At 33.0% G+C, this 19200-nt stretch overlaps 1 protein-coding gene across 5 annotated transcripts in view; it reads right to left on the minus strand.

Annotated features, from left to right (window-relative positions):
* Nucleotides 1-1145: 1145 nt before the first annotated feature.
* LOC143252923 (kinesin heavy chain-like) overlaps nucleotides 1146-19200 on the minus strand; it is a 101537-nt gene continuing 83482 nt past the window's right edge. Inside the window, exons 24-28 of one of the 5 annotated variants that reach the window (XM_076505797.1) lie at nucleotides 11121-11205; nucleotides 9846-9892; nucleotides 8383-8448; nucleotides 3481-3529; nucleotides 1146-2266 (exon numbers count right to left, since the gene is read on the minus strand). In XM_076505797.1, the coding sequence (XP_076361912.1) occupies nucleotides 3507-3529; nucleotides 8383-8448; nucleotides 9846-9892; nucleotides 11121-11205 (221 nt within the window). In that variant the 3' untranslated portion in view covers nucleotides 1146-2266; nucleotides 3481-3506. Of the gene's footprint in view, nucleotides 4233-8211; nucleotides 8449-9845; nucleotides 9893-11054; nucleotides 11206-19200 lie in introns of those variants that run through there. The other 4 variants (XM_076505796.1, XR_013029242.1, XM_076505798.1 and 1 more) reach the window with 4 other exon arrangements.

Genomic DNA, 19200 nt, shown 5'->3' on the forward strand with positions numbered 1-19200 from the left:
AAAGCCAAAACAAGACTTTAAAAAAAATCTATACAACCTGAAACTACTAATATTTCAACGGATTCCACACAGTGTCTTTTGCTAAGGTAACCTAGTATATCATGCATGTTCAGTTTATGTGTACTCTTTTACGTTTTAAAATACCAGAGGTACCAACTTTAATAATGATTAAATATTACTATTCAAAGACAAACATGCAGTGTTTCATTTCTCAATGTTAAATAAAATAGTCATTTCATTTATACTTTAATGTAATTTTAAATAAATTTGTGAAGCAAAAGTTTTCAAATTAACACTGCACAGTACAATTGTACAAATTTACCAGTTAGAGAAAATTGTCCACCAAGTAGAATGAGTTTGAAAACTTTAAACTATCCTACTTATTGTGTTGTCTTTATGATGCTACACAAGAGGAGGAGGAACTGAGCATCAAGTTGATTCTACAAGCATAAAAAAAAGGTGTCATTATGTGTGTAAAAATGAACCCAGACTCCAACATAGATTTTGAATCTTACTGGATTGCATTCTTACGATGTTAAATATTCTCAGTGAAATGCAAAGTTTCTTAATGAAATTTATTATTACATACACAAGTATGATTGTTAAAGTCTTCATAAAAATTAATTTAAGAGAGAGCAAGTGTAAAATGTGTTTGATCCATGTTATTCACATGTTAATCAAGCCTAGAACTTTGTATGCAGTACCTGTTTCGTTGCTGAGATATCCTATTCAAAAGGTTGTGATGGATGAACAGAGAGAAGACACTACTCCCTGCTCTTCTTTGCAGTGAGGTTATAATTAAATTTAAAGCTATTGGAAGCTAAAACCAAATTTAGATTCAGCTATCATAAGAAACAACCACAGTGTGCTATTGACCAACTACCATAGCACAATTTAAAACATAGGCAGAAATGTGATCAAACACAAGTTTTTTCTTAGATCAAATTTTAGTGCAATTTAAAAATAATTACACTATCTAATAATAATTTGATGATAATTTATTATAAGACAAAGTTCTGAATTCACTTCTTTAAAACAAAGATCAGTTCACTGGGCTAAAATCCTATAAATTTGTTACTTCCCACCATCTGCCTTATTGTACAAATTACAAGTAAATAAAAAGAAATAAGACACATTACTACTACTGAAGTGAAAATTCATTTTATTAGAGCCAAAAAGTCATGTATGATAAATGCAAGCCAGGCAAATGGTATCCATTACCAAACATTCCTTACATAAAGCTACTGTACAATTTCCTAAACTACAATAGGAACAAAAACATAAATTAGACATCTACATCATGTGCATCTTCTTAATTAAGGAGCTATACCATATAATGCCTTAAAAAATAATTTCACCTTGAATTTGAGACAAAATGCCCAAGAACCTATAGTGTTATATAAAACAGCTACAAGAAACAAATAAATGAATTTTTTGAGTTTTGGAAAGTTGTGCACTTATAAAATACACATTTATAAAAGCTAAGTTAAATAAACTTGTTTGCTTACTTATGAAATTAGAAGTATAAGAACACTGAGCTATGCAATAACAACAGCTTCAGTACCTGCAAGAAATATAAACTAATATGTATATTTAAAAAGCCAAATGAAAAAAACATGAAAGGAGATATAAAAGTGAAATAAACGATTAACACCAAATTATCTAAAGCAAAAAATTTTAAGTGTCACAATATGTAACCACTATTTAAAAATTCAGCTGGAAAGAAATGTTACAAGTGACAGTTAATAATATATTTAACAAAATAAAAGAAAAATGCTGTATTTGACATAGTTATGAATACATCTTGCATTTAAAAAATGATGTTATTTGCTTTATCATACATTTTACAAACATTTGTTTGTACGTAGTCCATGGATCTTAAGTCTTTTTCTAAAACAATGAAGAAACAAAAATCACATCTAGATAGAATATAATGTAGGTATTAGTCAGTTGCATTCTTTTCCTTAAATCCATGTAGTCTTACATTTTGTCAATTACAAGTAATCTAAAAACTTAGCCACAGGTACAACGAATTTTTTAAAATGTACTTTAATGGTAACTCTTCAGGTTCACAATACATTTGAAATGAGATACATTTCTGACAATCACATACAAATGAACAACTTTAAAAAAGATTTGTAAATCTCATTTATTCACCCAAAGGGAAAAGAGCAGACACATACTTTTTAGTTACATGAATATAAAATGTATTTTCACCCATATTCAATACGCATCAGATTTGAGTCCCACTCAACATAAATTGAAACTGCAAAAAGATAAAAATCAATCAAATGACATATACCAATTAAATAACAGCCAAAATCGTTGACCTCTGAAATCAGTTGCAACTACTAACTTTGTAGCCACAAATATATTAGCTACTGCCACATTAAAAGTTTAATTCTGTTGCTTAAAATGGCTTTGTCACAAACTAACCAAATAATAGAAGTTATACACAGTTTCCCAGTTAATGACATTTAATGAGCTTTCATCTATGTCTGAACTGTTACAAATTCTACTTTTGTAAAAACTATTTAAAGTAAAGATATGAAAAGATACAAGCTGACAAAAAAAACACAGCATTATTAATGCTTAAATATGTATCATTTCAAGGAAGTCAAAAACTGACCAAATATTTGCATAAACAAGGAAAGGTAATAAAATAAAAAATAATTATAGGTATTTATTTACCTTTTAGCCACTATTCTAATACGAGACAAAATATTTTAATTCATGGTCTCATAAAAACCCTAATTATTCATAATTTCTGCTTTATGGAAAACTAAAAATTAAATATTTCCGTATGATACAGATTAGTTAAAACTGGTTTACCCAAAATTCTGTATCAATTTATGCTACACAAAAATTACACTTTAAAATTTATATACATACATGTAATAATACTCATCCAACTATTTAAGAATAGTATTGATAATAATTCAGTATCACAAGAGCAAAAACATTAAACTATTACTTCTTGTTATATTCTTCTAAACCAATACAACAGAAATGCATTTTCCTATTTTCAATTACTGAGGAAAAATTTGTTAACTAATGTCCTGCTATAATTTTGCAACCTTTACATAACTGCTAAAAACATGTTTACAAATTAAAATTCAATTAGCCACCAAGAAATGTTTATTTTTCTTAAGAAAAAAACAGCTGCAAGCTTCTTCTTAATATAGTTCAAATACTAATCAATCAAGTAGATTTATGCCCAAAGCATCTGTATATCTTACAAGTATATCCGCACTCTGCAAGTGTCAATATTTACACTTTCAATAAAAGTAAAAGCACTAAACAAGAAACTATTATTTGTCAAATTGTACCATTCCACCATTAAGAAAACACTGAAAGTGGTTGTTTTCCACCCACAGTGTCAAATCCTATGTTAAATGTTCTTCAGGTCTATATTACAAACCTGTGTACAGACTCAATGCTGTTAACTGTATTTGCAATAAAATAACACATTCTACCCACCTAGTACACATAAATGGCAAATGTTGTTACTGCAACTCTTGTTCTTGTGCTGAAATGTAAAAAATAAACACAAGAAAGATAATTTTTAATGATAAGCATATTAATAGTTTCTTATCAACATCAGCACATAATTTAATTTTTACAGCTTTCAGTACATAACTTTCACTCTTATTTGAATGTGGTTACACCAAGCTATTATCAGTAACTTTTGACTAAAGTAAGCTGATTATATATATAAAAATTAGAATAATAACTTAAGAAACATGATAACTATATATTAGTCGAACTGGGGGTTATGTAAAAGTGTTATAAAACAAATCACAAATATAATGATCAGTATAAAATAACCTTCCTAACATGAAAAAATATACATGCTGTATTAATTTGAATTTGACACACCCCACTTTCAAAAAGGGATTTTCAAAAAGTTTATTAACAAACCAAAAATGTTAATAATGTATTTAAAATGAAAAATAATAAATACATGAAATATACATGAAATGTTTAATTTTCATTCCAATAATGTTTCTTTCTGCTTTCTTTATTCAATTAGAATGCTACTCTGATGTTTCTTCTGACTAACTATTATATTTTGAAATCAAAACATCTTCATCACTTGATTCATTGTTATCTCAAAGAATATCATCTTGCATTCCATCTTCAAATTCTGACTGCAATTTTTGACTAATTGTTGTCCTTTGCCATAATGATAAACCTCTTTTCATAAATTTCTCATACCAGCCACGACTAGCCTAGAAAGAAATACCACTATTATCTGCACATTCTTTTGCTTTTAACATTAATACTCCTCTCGTTACAGATAGTCCTTTATTTCACAACTCTGTGAAATATATTAAAATGGTGGCATCAATTTCAGGATGTCTTCCTTTTCATGGGCCAGAAAGTGACTTTGTATGTTTTTTGCAAGAAAACAACTTGATTTTACCAAATCAATGATGTACATTTGTCTCACTCACTGTATACTTTTTACAAGCTACATGATTCCCAATTTGTTCAGTGCACAAAATAACTTTTCTTTTAAATTCCGTGTCACACATAAAACACTTTTCCATAGATACAAAAATGCAATAAAATAAAAAACATCTGAACAACAGGAAAGTCAGACAAAGATTAAGGACGGTGATATCCAACTACACCACTAGAGGTGCTGACATTGGTCAATCTGATGTTTTGTACATGTTTTTTTTAGTCTTTCTACGCTAAGTTCTTTTTTAAAATATAGTTCAATCTGTTTATTAATGTAGAATTATTTCGAAAATCTTTGTTGTTCAAGGAAAATGATGTTTTCAAAACATTTAAGATGCACCCTAATTGTTTGTTCGGGAAAAATGTAGAAAAAGGTGTGTCTTAAATTCGAAGTAATACAGTATAAACATATCCACATAATCATACCTATGATAAACAACATAATTAAGTAGCTGAAAGCCCTTCATAAGTCAATAAATAATCACAATATAAAATCTAAACAAATATTTTATTAACATGTCATAATTAAGTAGCTGAAAGCCCTTCATAAGTCAATAAATAATCACAATATAAAATCTAAACAAATATTTTATTAACATGTCATAATTAAGTAGCTGAAAGCCCTTCATAAGTCAATAAATAATCACAATATAAAATCTAAACAAATATTTTATTAACATGTTTTCTAAAAATTAATTATATCACACTAACATTATATGTAAAAAAAGATCCTTTTCCTAACATTACATAAAAACTACATTTCCTGTTTACATATGGTCATCTCCTATAAGTGGTTCTTGATTAAAATTTTGATATACATATATTATGTTGTGTTCAAATCTGCATCTTGATAAAACCTTATAGATTGAACCATGAGAAAAAAAAGAGTTTGTTGAGAAAATATTCCTACATGGTCGAATATCTGATACAGCAAGTTATTAATTGTGATTGCAAAGGGAAAGGATTTCATGATGACCGGAAAATGCACAAATATATGTAACATTTCATGAAACATGCTTATAAATTATTTGATTATGTTTCTAAAATTTCTTACAAAGTTAAAAAACATCAATAATACATTGTAGTACCATCTATTAGGTTGAAAAGATATTTAAGTGGTTTTTTGACACATCCATATGTAACATAATGATACCTGATTTAATATATAAATATATTGGCATTTTGTCTAATATTTAAAGTACTTGCTGTAAGTATTAAAACTATTCAAAACCAATCCACATGATGGTAAACAATGATACCATTGTGTCACTCAAAATTTCTAGATAAAAGTTAAGAATTAGCTCAAATCACTAACTCAAACTATTGTGTCACTCTGGCTTTCTTTATTTTCCTAACATTGTGTGATCTTGCTTTGCAAATGACAATTTAATATTTCAAAAAAGTTAAAAAATTTCATTGACTGTCAAACTAAATACTTGATATTAGCCATTGAACCAATTTCAACATTTTCAACAGACTGAGTGTTAGAAATAGAAAGTGGAGCATGAAAACAGAATGGCTTTTATATATATATCAATACTAATAAAACTTTAGTAAGAAGACATCTGTAAAAAAAAACTAATTGTTTACTTCATGCATTTTCATCCATCGTCTGGCAAACCATTATCAGTCAATTACTGTAAATATATTGGCTCATTTAACTTGAATGAGCTTCTAAAGTCCATGTGACCATGAAAAGTTAAATACTCTCACTCTGAATGTATAATATTTGGTAAGCTTTTAGTAAAACTTTAATCTGTTATTCACAAAAAATCAGAATTTTTAATAAAATATTTTCACTGAAATTGTCAGTAAATTTATGAAGTCATCACTGAATTAGTCTGAGTAAAAGGTGGTTTCCATGTAAGGAATAGAAATAGTTCTTTTCATTTGCATGACTTCTGGAAATCTCCTGAAATCAAATGTTTCTTTTTTATGGGGATAAAACATTATACACTAGCTCTAATCATTTTTTATTATTTTTAACATTAACTATAGTAAAATCACATATGCATAGTAATGAAAATTCAAAAATACAAAATAAAATCAAAAATACCTTTTTTTTCTTCCATACTAGAATGATATAGTTTTCTTTGAATTTCATATGAAGCTGCACAAAGGTTACCTGTATTAGCCATCCTTAATTTAGCAGTGATAAACTACAGGGAAGGGAGCTAACCACCACTACCAACTCTTTCGTTAATATTTTAACAATTAATAGAGGAATTAACCAATCACATTGTAAATGCCTCTGTGGTTGAAAGAGCAAGCACGTTCAGTGATGGGAATTTGAATCTGCAACTCGTAAGTTATGAATCAAACACCCCACCTACCAAGCCATGCCAGGCCAGGCACTATAACAGAACAACAGCAGATCAGATTGTAACAGATAATTACAATTAGTTATTACAACAGTCTCATTTTATAATCTTCTCACATTTACTTTAATTTAGTTTTATTGTCTTACAGAGTGCTTGTACCTCCTCACAGCACAATATATTGAAGTAGGATAACTTAGAGTAAACAAATAATCAAATTATAATCATGCCATAAGAATGTGAAACATTTTTCAAATAAGTTATGTTATCTACTTCAATAAGCTTCTGATTTTTACTCTTCAGTTACTTTATTAAAAATTATATAACAATAAATAATAAATATACATAAAAACAAAGAATTTAGTGCTTTAAGACCTATTTGTACTCGGGAGTGTGCTTAGATAAGACTATTTTTCATACTATGTCGGAATGTCGAAAAACTAATATAATACAACTAGCTTTCTAACAGGTTCAATAAAGTCCACTACTGCATGAAGCAACATTTTCTTTTTACTGTTGTCTTTGACTAATAACATTAAATAAATGTGCACAGGATCTGTATGTTTAAATTTTCTCTTTATGTTAGTTACAAACATCTCCAATGAGTAAAAATAAATGGTTTCAATAATTCTTTCAGTAATGACACATGGGAAGATTCTCACTGGTGGGTTGGATACATCTATTGTTTATCTCAGCAAAACCAAAATTCAGAGGTTCACATATTAATATGCAACTTTCAGTACTTATAGTTTGTGTTTCTAATTTGTTAGACACTCTGAAACCATACAAATGAATCAAGAATATCTACAAAGGAAAAACAGGCAAGGCAAGTCATGCAACACAGAGAAATTAAAAAATAAATAAATAAAATTATTCAAGTTAAAACTTAGGTAATATAAAAATTTGATTTATAAGTTACATTTTGAATGTAATTCTATATAAGACAATGACATGTGTACCCTGATCCAACCATATGCAGGGTTAAGTACTTTGTTGGTTATGATAAATTAACATGCACTGCTTATTACTAGACACCCGTTTTTGTTTATAAAGCTGACTTTTTTAAGCAAATTTCATATCATGCATTAATTATCTCCAAACAATTTGTTTTGGTTATCAGAAAACAAATTACCAATGTTTTATTAGGTATTAAAATATAACATTATCTTTTGATTACTGATTTACTTTAATTTTTGCAGATTAACACCAAACATTCTAAAATATAAAAAACTTATACATTATCATCATGAAATTTTCTTTATTTTTATATGATTTTGCTTACTCACTACCAGGTGATTATGTTTTGTTATTATACTATACTATACTATCAATGCAACAAAATCAAATTATATGTTTGAATTTATTCATACTTAGCACATGATTATGTGCTTTTATACTCACAATAACAATTCAATATTATTATCATATTAACTACAACAATATGGAGTCACAAAATACATTTGTAAAAAGAAAATGTTACTTATACATTTTGTACCAAGTTTAAAGGCTTCTAATATAATGTGCAAAATCAGATCAATAAACAGTCATAACTATCTTTCATTATAATCTAAAGTTATATGGATAAAACCTAACTTACACTCTGAAACACTGGATGTCTTGGGAGTAGTAGAAGTTTTCTTCTTTACCACAGTCACTGGCTTTCCTAAAAAAAATTTACAGTTGGATATAATCAATAATGTATTAAGGTACATCGATGTCCTTAAAATTAATCTACGATATTCACATCTTGGTTAATTAAGTTTATTTAATCCTCTCCACATAGGTCATGGGTCAAAAGAACATGTTATCTCATTTTTTTTCACGCATTCAAAATTTTATTGAACTACTATTTTATGAATTTATGTCAATAGGTTTATATGAAATTGTAAATAATAATTCAAATTTTAGTATGATACATCATTTAGTTGAAAAGCAAATATTAAAAAAAACACACACCTAAACATCAACACTGATAAGTTGAACATAGCACTGGTTCAAATTAGATGTTTGTGATGCCTATGTACATAGTCTATAGTTTTATACAAATTAGGGAACTCAAATTACCAATAGTGCCAAGCAATAATAAAAATCTCCCATCTTTTCTGCTTGCTGACATACTAATCTTGTACTGAATCAAATACAGTGGCCCTGCTCACCTCTTTCCAATTTTGGAAATGCTCTCCTTTAAACACTTCTATCTAATGACATATATAAATAACCAAACAAAAGCTCAGAATGTTCCCCTATTCGTTTTCTCAGCCATTTTCAAGCACTATGACATCGTCTTGTTCTTTCAATATAAGCCTTCAACATGGCAAGTTCAGTCTTTAGACTGTTCAAAATATTTAGACTCAAATAAAATTTATTTACTAAACTTGAAAATTATAGTGAAATTCTATGGTATTGATATAGTAATTTATGATGTTTTGGTTATTTCAAATGTATATACAAACCCTGAAAGAGTTATTTCATTCTGTATCCTACAATCACAAAATTTTATAAGACTTAGAAACCTACAAGCAGCAAATGATTACAAAAGGTTGCAACTAGAAGCGATAATTGTTTGCATTACTTCATAATTTTTTAAGAAAAATAAGTTTTAAGAGCTTATTTGTAAATAGCAATAGTGTATATACATAAATAATTTATTACAACAGAATTGTGACTGTATTTTACAAAATACTAGTCCAGTAAAATGCAGCTAAGACAGATCACTTTGTAAAGACTGAAAGTCAGTTTTATATTATTAGATATGATGAATGCATGTATGCCATGGCATTGTAACCTCTGGATTGTTAGCCATGTACAGTTGAAAGGTCAATATAATAAAAACAATAAATATATATATAAATGTATAATGTTAATGGATTTAAGTTATTTGAAATAAACATTTGTATTTTCGTGTTATAATCTGTAGTCATTCTAGAATAAAAAGGCATAATTCATATTCACTATAAAGAGAAAACATTTCATTGCAATATCATAGAAGGCAGATCTATCTAGCATCAATATCAAGAAAAAGACTCTGCTTCCTTAGAATACTTTAGAAAGCCTCCTTACCTCCAACAATAGTTTTAGACTCCCCAGCATTCATACCACTCACAGCCCTAAACAGCATGAAAAAAAGATATGTATATCAAGTAATGAATCAACAACACTAAATAAACTTTACTCTGTTACAGTTAATTTACAGTAAGTCATAAATGTGCAGCATATTAACATTAAATAGTAAAATATTAACTCCAGTCACATACGAAGTATATTGTATTCTTATACTAACAATAACACTTTGTGAAACTGAATACTTTAATAAATAGTTACTACTTATGAGCTAATATTTCTATGAAATAATTTTTTTACGTACATATTTAGCTGATGTCCATTAATAACTCAAAAGAATATATATCACTGATACACCACTCACTTCAGCTGCCAATGTTATAACATTGTTATTCAAAATAAAAATATATACAATGCAAAAATGTCATGAAAATATTAAAAGGCTATTATATTGTCCATCATTTTGACAGGGAAAGTACTAACCCCTACCCCACCAAACTCATAGCATACTCTTCCCTCACATTTCATAGCTAATTAAAATAAATAAATTTTCCAAAATCAAGTTTGACCAATAAAGATGCAAAAAAATACAGCTGAGACAGTCCAACACTGGTGTATTACTTTATGAGCCACTGAAAATTAATATAATTCATAAAATCAATTTGTGGCATATTCACATTGGTATATATCAGTTAGATTAACAACTTCTTATACAAAGAAAAGTCAGTGCATTTTAGTAATATTACATTTCAACAATGCCTTTTATGTCATGTTGCTTAGCAAAAAGTATAACCTAATATATTCAGTCTACGTACTAAAAGTATTAAATGACATGTAAAGATAGTAAAACTGAAAAAAATATTTGCCGATTTCTATGCTTAGAGTCTCCCTTAGTTGAAATCATTGGTAATATAACAGAAAGTAGCTTTATTTAGGGACAATTAAGTTTAAAACTGAATCAATATTTTTGTTTTCATGATAAATTTTATGCACCTGGCTACAGGCTAGGTGATCCCATACTATGTCCTCACTTTACATTATTATTATACCAACACTTACTACACTTTTAAGGTTTCATGGAACAGCCCTTCATGGTCCTCTTGCAACCCCCATCACTAACATCACAATGGATATTAACTAAACTATTATATATGGATAACACACACACTGGTTTTTATACAAGTTAGATTTTCATAAAGTGCAAATTACTTCATAAAACTGTTTCACGATACAAAATGCTGAAAGTGATGATATGAAGGTAAAGCAGTTGCTCACATTTTTTCAACAGTCATCCCTCCTCCTCCTCTTATTCCTTGCCCACTGGACACTGCAGGGTGATGCCCAGCACGAATTGGCTTAGCTATTAAGGATATAAAATAAAATTACATTCTCTTAGACAGAGCTTCAACAGCAAATAACCTTGCCCTTATATTGTACCAAATACAGGTATGCATTCAGAAAAAACACACCAAAACTAGAAAGATATACATATGTACAAAAATGCTCCAGTAGTGCATTTTGGCATTACAACACTGCTTTACTGTTAACAATCAAAGCAAATTAACTAGAATTTTTCTGATTCTCTAACGTTTTCATTAAAACATACCACTGTAATATAATATTAAAGTAGAAGACTACCAGATAACTACACAGATTTGTACAGCCCAAACAAGCACTAAATAAATAATATCTACCACTAATATTCTTGTTAAGTATGCTATAGTAAAGAGTTTCATGTAAAATAAAGTATTAAACCTCTCTCTTTAAGTTATTTGTTACTCTCATATTATAAATCCCGAACATTAAACCTGACTTAAGAAGCTACTTTAGGGCAGACTGAGATTCATATATTATACTTCATAGTGACAATACAAAGTCAAACCTCTGAGACACTTAACAAGGTTTCACAATTTTTCACTAAAACAAAAAGCATTATTAACTGCTAAAAATAATGTTGCAATTTGATTAAAAATGTATAAAAGGTTTTCTATGTAAAAATTTTCAAGTACACTACAAGAGCTTTTTGTTTGACTTCTAAAGCTTTAAAATGCCAAGATGTACAAGGAGTTACAAAAAAACTTTATCATGGGGTCAGACCTATTTTTTGAAAATTTGAAAGTCTTTAGTTGTGTTTTTTAGAGATGTTGTATGAGTATAAGAATATTATATAATAAAAAATTTAAATTTATAGAAAAACCTTTAAGGCAGGAAACAGGTAACTGAGCATGAAACAATAATGCCACATCAACTATGCAAATATCAACAAAAGCTAAGAGTGCAGTTGTTAATGAACTCATAAATAAATCTCAATTTTCCTGAATTTTTATCTAAAACAATTAAACGTCAGTGTCATGTGAAAAAATTAAAACAATTCACTCTTAAATTTTTAAATTTATAATGAATTTCAATTTGCATCCTAAAATAATTGAGAAACTGCCCCTTAGTTGGTCAAAAATATTTATCCAGTTATTCTACTAGAGAATAATATATAAGACAAGTATAACCTTTATTTTTCTGAGTAAATTTTGTCTTACACTATTTATCTCTCTTTTCTTTGTAACAATATTTGTAACAAAATTAAGAAGATGCAGAGGTGATCCTGTTGTGACACTGTGCCATGATGTTACTGGTACACCTTTTAAACAGCCATTAGTGAAAACTGAAAAAAGGAATAGTATTGCATTGCTTTTTCATTATCCTATGCTACTGACTAAAATATGAAAAGCCAGAAAAATTAACATTTTCCAACTTTGAAATTGTATTTCCAATAGGTACTTACCTCTACTATCTTGATCCTTGTTTGTCCTCTATGCAGAGCTTTGGATACAGGCATACCTGTTATAAATAGGTACATAATGGCATGTATCTATGCTTTTTACATCAGTCAAAGGGAAAGGTCATGATCCAAATGCTAAGAATCCAAGGCTCAATGGTAAGCCACAGAATACTTGTCCAATAAAGAATGGGGACAGGGCAAGCCTACACCCAACTGTAGTTTATCAGAAAATCTTAGAGAAAGAACAATTATATTGAGTGAAGGAGAAAAAATATGATCACCTGAAAGTGGATTTTCATCCAACAAGCAAGGTGAGGAATGAGGCCATAGGGAGAATAATCAACAAATAAAAAACCTGATTAACCAGCTGCATGATAAAAGTGCATGTACAGTATGACAGACCAAAGAAATGGTTGGTGGATTTAGTGTTTTATGGCACAAAGCAGCTAGGCTATCTGCGCTAAACGTCCGATAAAAAGGTAAAAATAAAGTAAATGTTGTAAAATTCATAAAAGGAAATGAAGGTAAAACAAAACATGATTGAAAAACAGAAAAAGCATAAAACCAATGTTGACACCTAGTTTACAATGTTAAGAGAGAAAGCAGAGAAAGAGAAGTTGTAAAGGACTTTCTGTGGCATAATGGTAACGATTATAACCTGCCAGGAAGACTAAGAGGTAAGTACAAGAACCACCGTCAGTCACCTGAAGTTGGCCTTTCCAGTCCTGGTTATGGGTCATGTGTCATTATAGAAGACATGTAGCAAAATTGTAATAATAATTTGCCTAATGTCCAGTAAAAAGGTAAAAGTAAAGTAAATATAGTAAAATTCATAAAAGGAAATGAAGGTAAAAAAAACAGCAATTAAAAAACATAAATGGCATAAAACCAATGTTGACATCCAGTCTACAGTAACAGAAGTTGTAAAGGACTTCTTGCAGCATAATGGTAATGATCATAACCCACCATGAAGACTAACAGGTAAGTGCAAGAACCACAGTCAGTCACCTGAAGTTGGATTTTCCAGTCCTGGTTCCGAGTTATGTGTCATTACGGCCAGTATCAAAACGTAAAGTAATAAAAGTGTTAAAAGTCATGCAGCAAAATTGTAATAACTCGCCAGGACGACTAACGGGTAGCTCAAACGAATAGTTCAAACAGCAGCATAGGTCAACTGAAGTTAGCCTTTCCAGTCCTGGTGTCAAGTTATTTAATGTCATGGCCATTTTCCAATTTCAAATCAAACCAGAGAGATTGAGACTCTTAAAAGAGAACCACAATTAAAAAGGTGTAATGAATAAATATCAAACACTTAACTGACATTAAAAAGATTAATGGCCATTAAAAAACTAAAACTTTAACAAGGTGGACAGTGTCACCATCACCAACAACACTGTCTAATGTCATGGACAAACCTTGGGACAGAACATGTTTAAAATAATGCCATTGCATAGAGTCATAACGATAGCAAGAAAGTAAAATGTGGCTTACAGTGATCTGAGTGTTACACAAACTACACACTGGTGCATCAGTTCCAGATAAAAGAAAATGATGAGTTAAAAAAAACTGTGACCAATACGTAGTCTAGTTGAAACAACTTCCTCCTTCCGAACCTTACAGAAGCTAGACGGCCAAAGTCCAATACAGGGTTTTATTTGGAAAAGCTTGTCACGTTGCTTATTCCAAGTTTACTGCCAGCTGGCATGGAGCCGAGCCTTGAATACAGGACCACAGTCCATGTATGGAATAGGCACAGTGGTGATAATGCCATAGCAGATAGATTTAGCTGCAGCATTTGCAAGCTCATTCCCACGAATACCAACGAGGCCTGGTATCCAAAAAACTGGATCAAAGCAGATGTTAATGAGAAATGGACCAGTCAGTTTTGAATATCAGCGAGAACAGGGTGTGAGTTAACGTGAAGCAATTCCAGGGCCAGTCGAGAACTAAGCGAGTCAATATAAATAGTGAAGTTGGAGTACTGCTTAGCTTCAATATGATCCAGGGCAAGAGAAATGCGTACAGTTCAGCAGCGAACACAGAAGCTGTAGAGGGGATTCTGTATGCAACTACTGAACTGCAACAAACCATAGCAGAGCCCACAGAGTTACCTGATTTGAAACCATCTGTATAAATTGAAATGGAAAGATTGTTCGAAAGATGTTCAGTAAATAAAAGATGGTACTTCCAGTTGGGAGATGACTTAAAGAAAAGTCACATTTGGGGACTGTAATAAGCCATGGTGGAATGGGCTGACCAGTGGATTCTGCAATGTTATCCAAGGACAGACTCAATTCATCCAATTGTGCCTGGACACGAAAGCCAAAAGGAGCAATGGCAGATCGTCAGTTCTGAAAAAGTACAACCCACCAAGGAAGGAAAACACATCCCCAGGTGGGATGCTATGGTAAAAAACTAAGATTTGAAGAATATAGTAAAGACAGTTGCAAATGGCAAAGGTGCAGAGAAGGTTCATGAGATTCTAGGTATAAGCTATGAACTGGGGAGGTGCAGAGAGCCCCAGTGCAGAGTCGAAGTCCTTGATGATGAATGGGGTCCAGTATCTTTAAGGCTGAGGGTCTGGCAGAGCCATAGACCATTGATCCATAGTTTACTTTCGACCAAATTTAACATAGAACATCAATCCGCTCCCCAACTGGTGGTAGAGAGGACACGGAGGATGTTCAGTGCTCTTATGCATTTGACCCATAGCTGCTTTAAGTGTGGTATAAAGGTCAGCATATGGTCAAAGATAAGTCCCAAGAACTTGGTCTCAGGCAGCAAAACTTCACCGATACGGAGTTCAGGATCAGGGTGAATACCCCATTGGCAGCAAAAGTGCATGCAAATGGTTTTAGAGAGAGAGAAATTAAAGCTGTTCACCATGGTCCACTTCAGTACATGATTGAGGGCAGTTTGTAGCTGCTGCTCAATATATCTCATGTTCAACGACTGACATGAGATGTGAAAGTCGTCGACATAGAGCCCGTTTGCAACAGTGAGAGGGAGTTGTTCAGTGATGGCATTAATCTTTATACTGAAAAGTGTGACACTCAAAACACAGCTCTGAGGGACCCCAAGTTCCTGTAGAAAAGAACGGGAAAATGTCGAACCCACACAAACATGGAATCTCCTGTCCATTAAAAATTTTTACTAAACATGGATAAATGGCCACATAACCCATATATATGGAGGTCTCGCAAAATGCCATACCTCCATGTTGTGCCATAAGCCTTCTCAATGTCAAAGAATATTGATACAAGATGTTGTTGTTTGAGAAACGCTTCTCTGATTGATTTTTCAAGTCGAATTAGGTGGTCCATGGTGGAGTACTGTCGTCGGAACCCACACTGGGTGAGCGAGAGGAGGTTGTTTGATTCGAGGAACCAAACAAGACAAGCATTAACTATCCTCTCTAAAGTTTTACAGAGACAGCTTGTCAAAGCAATTGGACGATAGTTTGGAGGCATCTTGGGATCTTTCCCAGGCTTAGAGAAAGGTAAGATAATAGCCTGGCACCAGGTATTAGAAAAACATTCTCCTGCCAGATCCGGTTGAAAACAATAAGAAGAATATCAAGAGAAGCAGGAGAGAGATAGCACAGCATGTCATAGTGTACATCATCAGGTCCAACAGATGTACTGCCAGACCAATGACGGGCCATTTTCAGTTCCACCAATGTAAAGGGACGATTAGAGTCAAAGAGACAGTCAGTTCGAAAGGAAAGAGGTGAACGCTCTGCCCGAGGCTTGATGGCCAAGAAGGTGGAGAAACAAGCAGAAGTGCCAGATACCCAGCACAAGCTTTCACCTAGAGTATTGGTGATGCTCCAGATATCAGCTATCTTTTGGCCATCAGAGAGTAAAATCGAGAGGGTGACGGAATTGTAGTACTCACTGACCTTTTGAACGCTGTCCCATATGATCTTGGAACTGGTGGTAGAAGATATGCTAGTTGTGAACTTAATCCAAGATTCCTTCTGGTTTTGACGTCTTACCCACATAGCAGGTGCATGGGCCCGTTGGAAAGCAACGCGGTTTGAAAGTGTGGGATATCTACGCAAAGTATCCCACGCCCGGTTTTGAGCTTTCTGTGCCATGTGGCAGGCAGGATTCCACCACGGACGAGGATATCATGGAAAATGTGTTGAGGTTTTAGGAATACACTGAGCAGCTGCTTGTATAATACAGTCAGTTACTGCTGCCACACAGTTGTCTATTGATGGCTGACTGACGATGGCTGGATCAAGTTCTGCGAGAGCAGTGAAAGTGGACCAGTTTGCCTGATCTAGCTTCCACCAGGGCACGCGAGTAGGGTGGCATCGACTATGGCCAGTCTCAAAAGTATAGGAAAATGATCACTGCCTAGTGGATTATTGTCAACCCTCCATGAAAAATGGGAGAATAATGAAGGGGAGCAAACCATGAGATCAATAGCAGTAAAGGACTGACTAGATGCATAAAAATAAGTGGAAGAACCAGTATTGAAAAGAGAAAGGTTGTGATCAGAGAGCATACGCTCTGCAGAGCAACCCCTCCTATCAATAACAGCACTTCCCCAGAGGGGATGATGTCCATTAAAGTCCCCCAGGATTAGAAAGGAAGACAGCAACTGTTCAATGAGAGCATAAAGGTCTGATTGATCATATGTCTCTCCAGGTGACAGGTAAAGAGAACAAACAGTGATGGTATGACCCAAAGAAACACGTATGGCTACGGCCTCCAATGGTGTGTTGAGTGACAAAGACAGGGTGGACACATGCTGACCAACCAACAGTGCCACCCCTCCATGTACTAGTCCATCACACAGCCTGTCATTTCTGTTCAGATAAAACTGTCAAAAAGTGACTGTATCAGCAGGTTTCAGAAACGTTTCTTGTAAGGAAAGACACACAGGATGGTAGGAAGCAATCAGTGTTTTGATGTCATTCAGATTAGAATGTAAACCTCGACAGTTCCATTGTATCAAGGTGGCCATTTTTAATGACAGGTAGGTGAAGTGGTTGGAGAACCCTTCTGTTTACGCCCACATCTTTTTTCCTTATTGTCCTTATTTGGAGGAGGTCTATCAACCTACATGGATCCTGCCCTGGGTCGAATGGGCAGATCTTTGTTGTTGGAAGGGGATTCCAGTGAATGAGGATGCGAACAAATGATTGTTTTGCATTTTAGGGTGAGAGAAAAGATGTGTCTGAAGAAATGCCTGTATTTGAAACCAAAGGATGTGGATCTTGGGGTTTGTTGGATTGTATGGGAGGAACAGAGATGGGTGTAGAAGTTGATTCATCAACCTTTTTAACCATGGATGTCAAAAGGCTTTTCATTTATTTTGAAAATGATTCTCTTGGAGGCACAGAGAGATATATCTGCACTCCCACTGTAATTGTGGAATGAAGTGCAGCAGCATATGTCTGAGATGAAGTGGAAAACAGCAATTTCCAAGCCTCAGGATAACTAATGTTATGAGTCGTCTTCAAACGCTGCACTTCTTTTTCCTCCAATCATTTAGGGCAAGAACGAAAGTAGTAAGAGCGAGAACCATTGCAGCTGACACAATGTGGGTCCATGTCACACTCACAGGCATCGTGGTCCTTGCCACCACAATGAGCACATATCAGGGAACCACGACATGATGTCTTTGAGTGGCCAAATCTCTGACACTGGAAACATCGGAGAGGGTTTGGAATGTACGGCCATACCTTGCAATTTAGATAACCTGCCTTGATGGTGGCAGGTGCATGTGGTGATGTAAATGTAAAAAGGAGGATATTTGTCGGCAGTGTAACTCCATCTTTGCGAGTGGAGATGCACCTCACTGCAGAAACTCCTTGAGTGGAGAAACCAGCAAGAACCTCTGACTCGGGGACGTTCTTCAAATCCCTCTCAACAATAACTCATTGTGATGAATTCAAGGTAGCATGAGAAGTAACCTCAATAGGTACATCCCCAATTGCCTTTGAATTCAAGAGGAGTTCACTGTGTTGGGATGTGGATGTTTCAACCAGTTTGTCTCCAGATTGAAGCTTCTTTATTGACTTTGGAGAGCCAGCAAGTCCTTCTAGTCCCTTCTGAATAAAATAGGGGGACATTTGCCCAAAAGGTTTTTCTGAAAGAGAATGTAATATAAGAAAATGAGGTACGTGTGTTAAAGATGTTGAAGATTGCTGCTCAGAGTCTTCAAGACATGGTCGTTTACCTATTTACTGTTTTTTTCATTATTTTATTTAAATTTTTCCTAGGAGGAGACATAGGAAAGAAAGAAAATTTTAGTACCCACTGACTCCTACGAGGGGATCCACTACAATATCATGCAAGGACATTGCAGCAACGCCAGGGTTTCATGAGCACTATACCCAAACACCAGCATCAGACACAATGTCCACAACACCCATTGAGAACTTCCAACACTGGTACTTGGTTGACTATAGCCCAAGTGGACCAGCCGATTGACCCAAAGGCCGCTCATCTACAGGAACTCAAGGCCAAAGTGGTATGTTAGGGTTGGACCCCTTATCCACCAGGATCCTCTTCTCCCCTTCACAAGTCGCCACGCATGGCAAACACGTAGGTGGATGTTTAG

This window comes from Tachypleus tridentatus, chromosome 6 (assembly GCF_004210375.1).
Source record: "Tachypleus tridentatus isolate NWPU-2018 chromosome 6, ASM421037v1, whole genome shotgun sequence".
Lineage (NCBI taxonomy): Eukaryota > Metazoa > Arthropoda > Merostomata > Xiphosura > Limulidae > Tachypleus > Tachypleus tridentatus.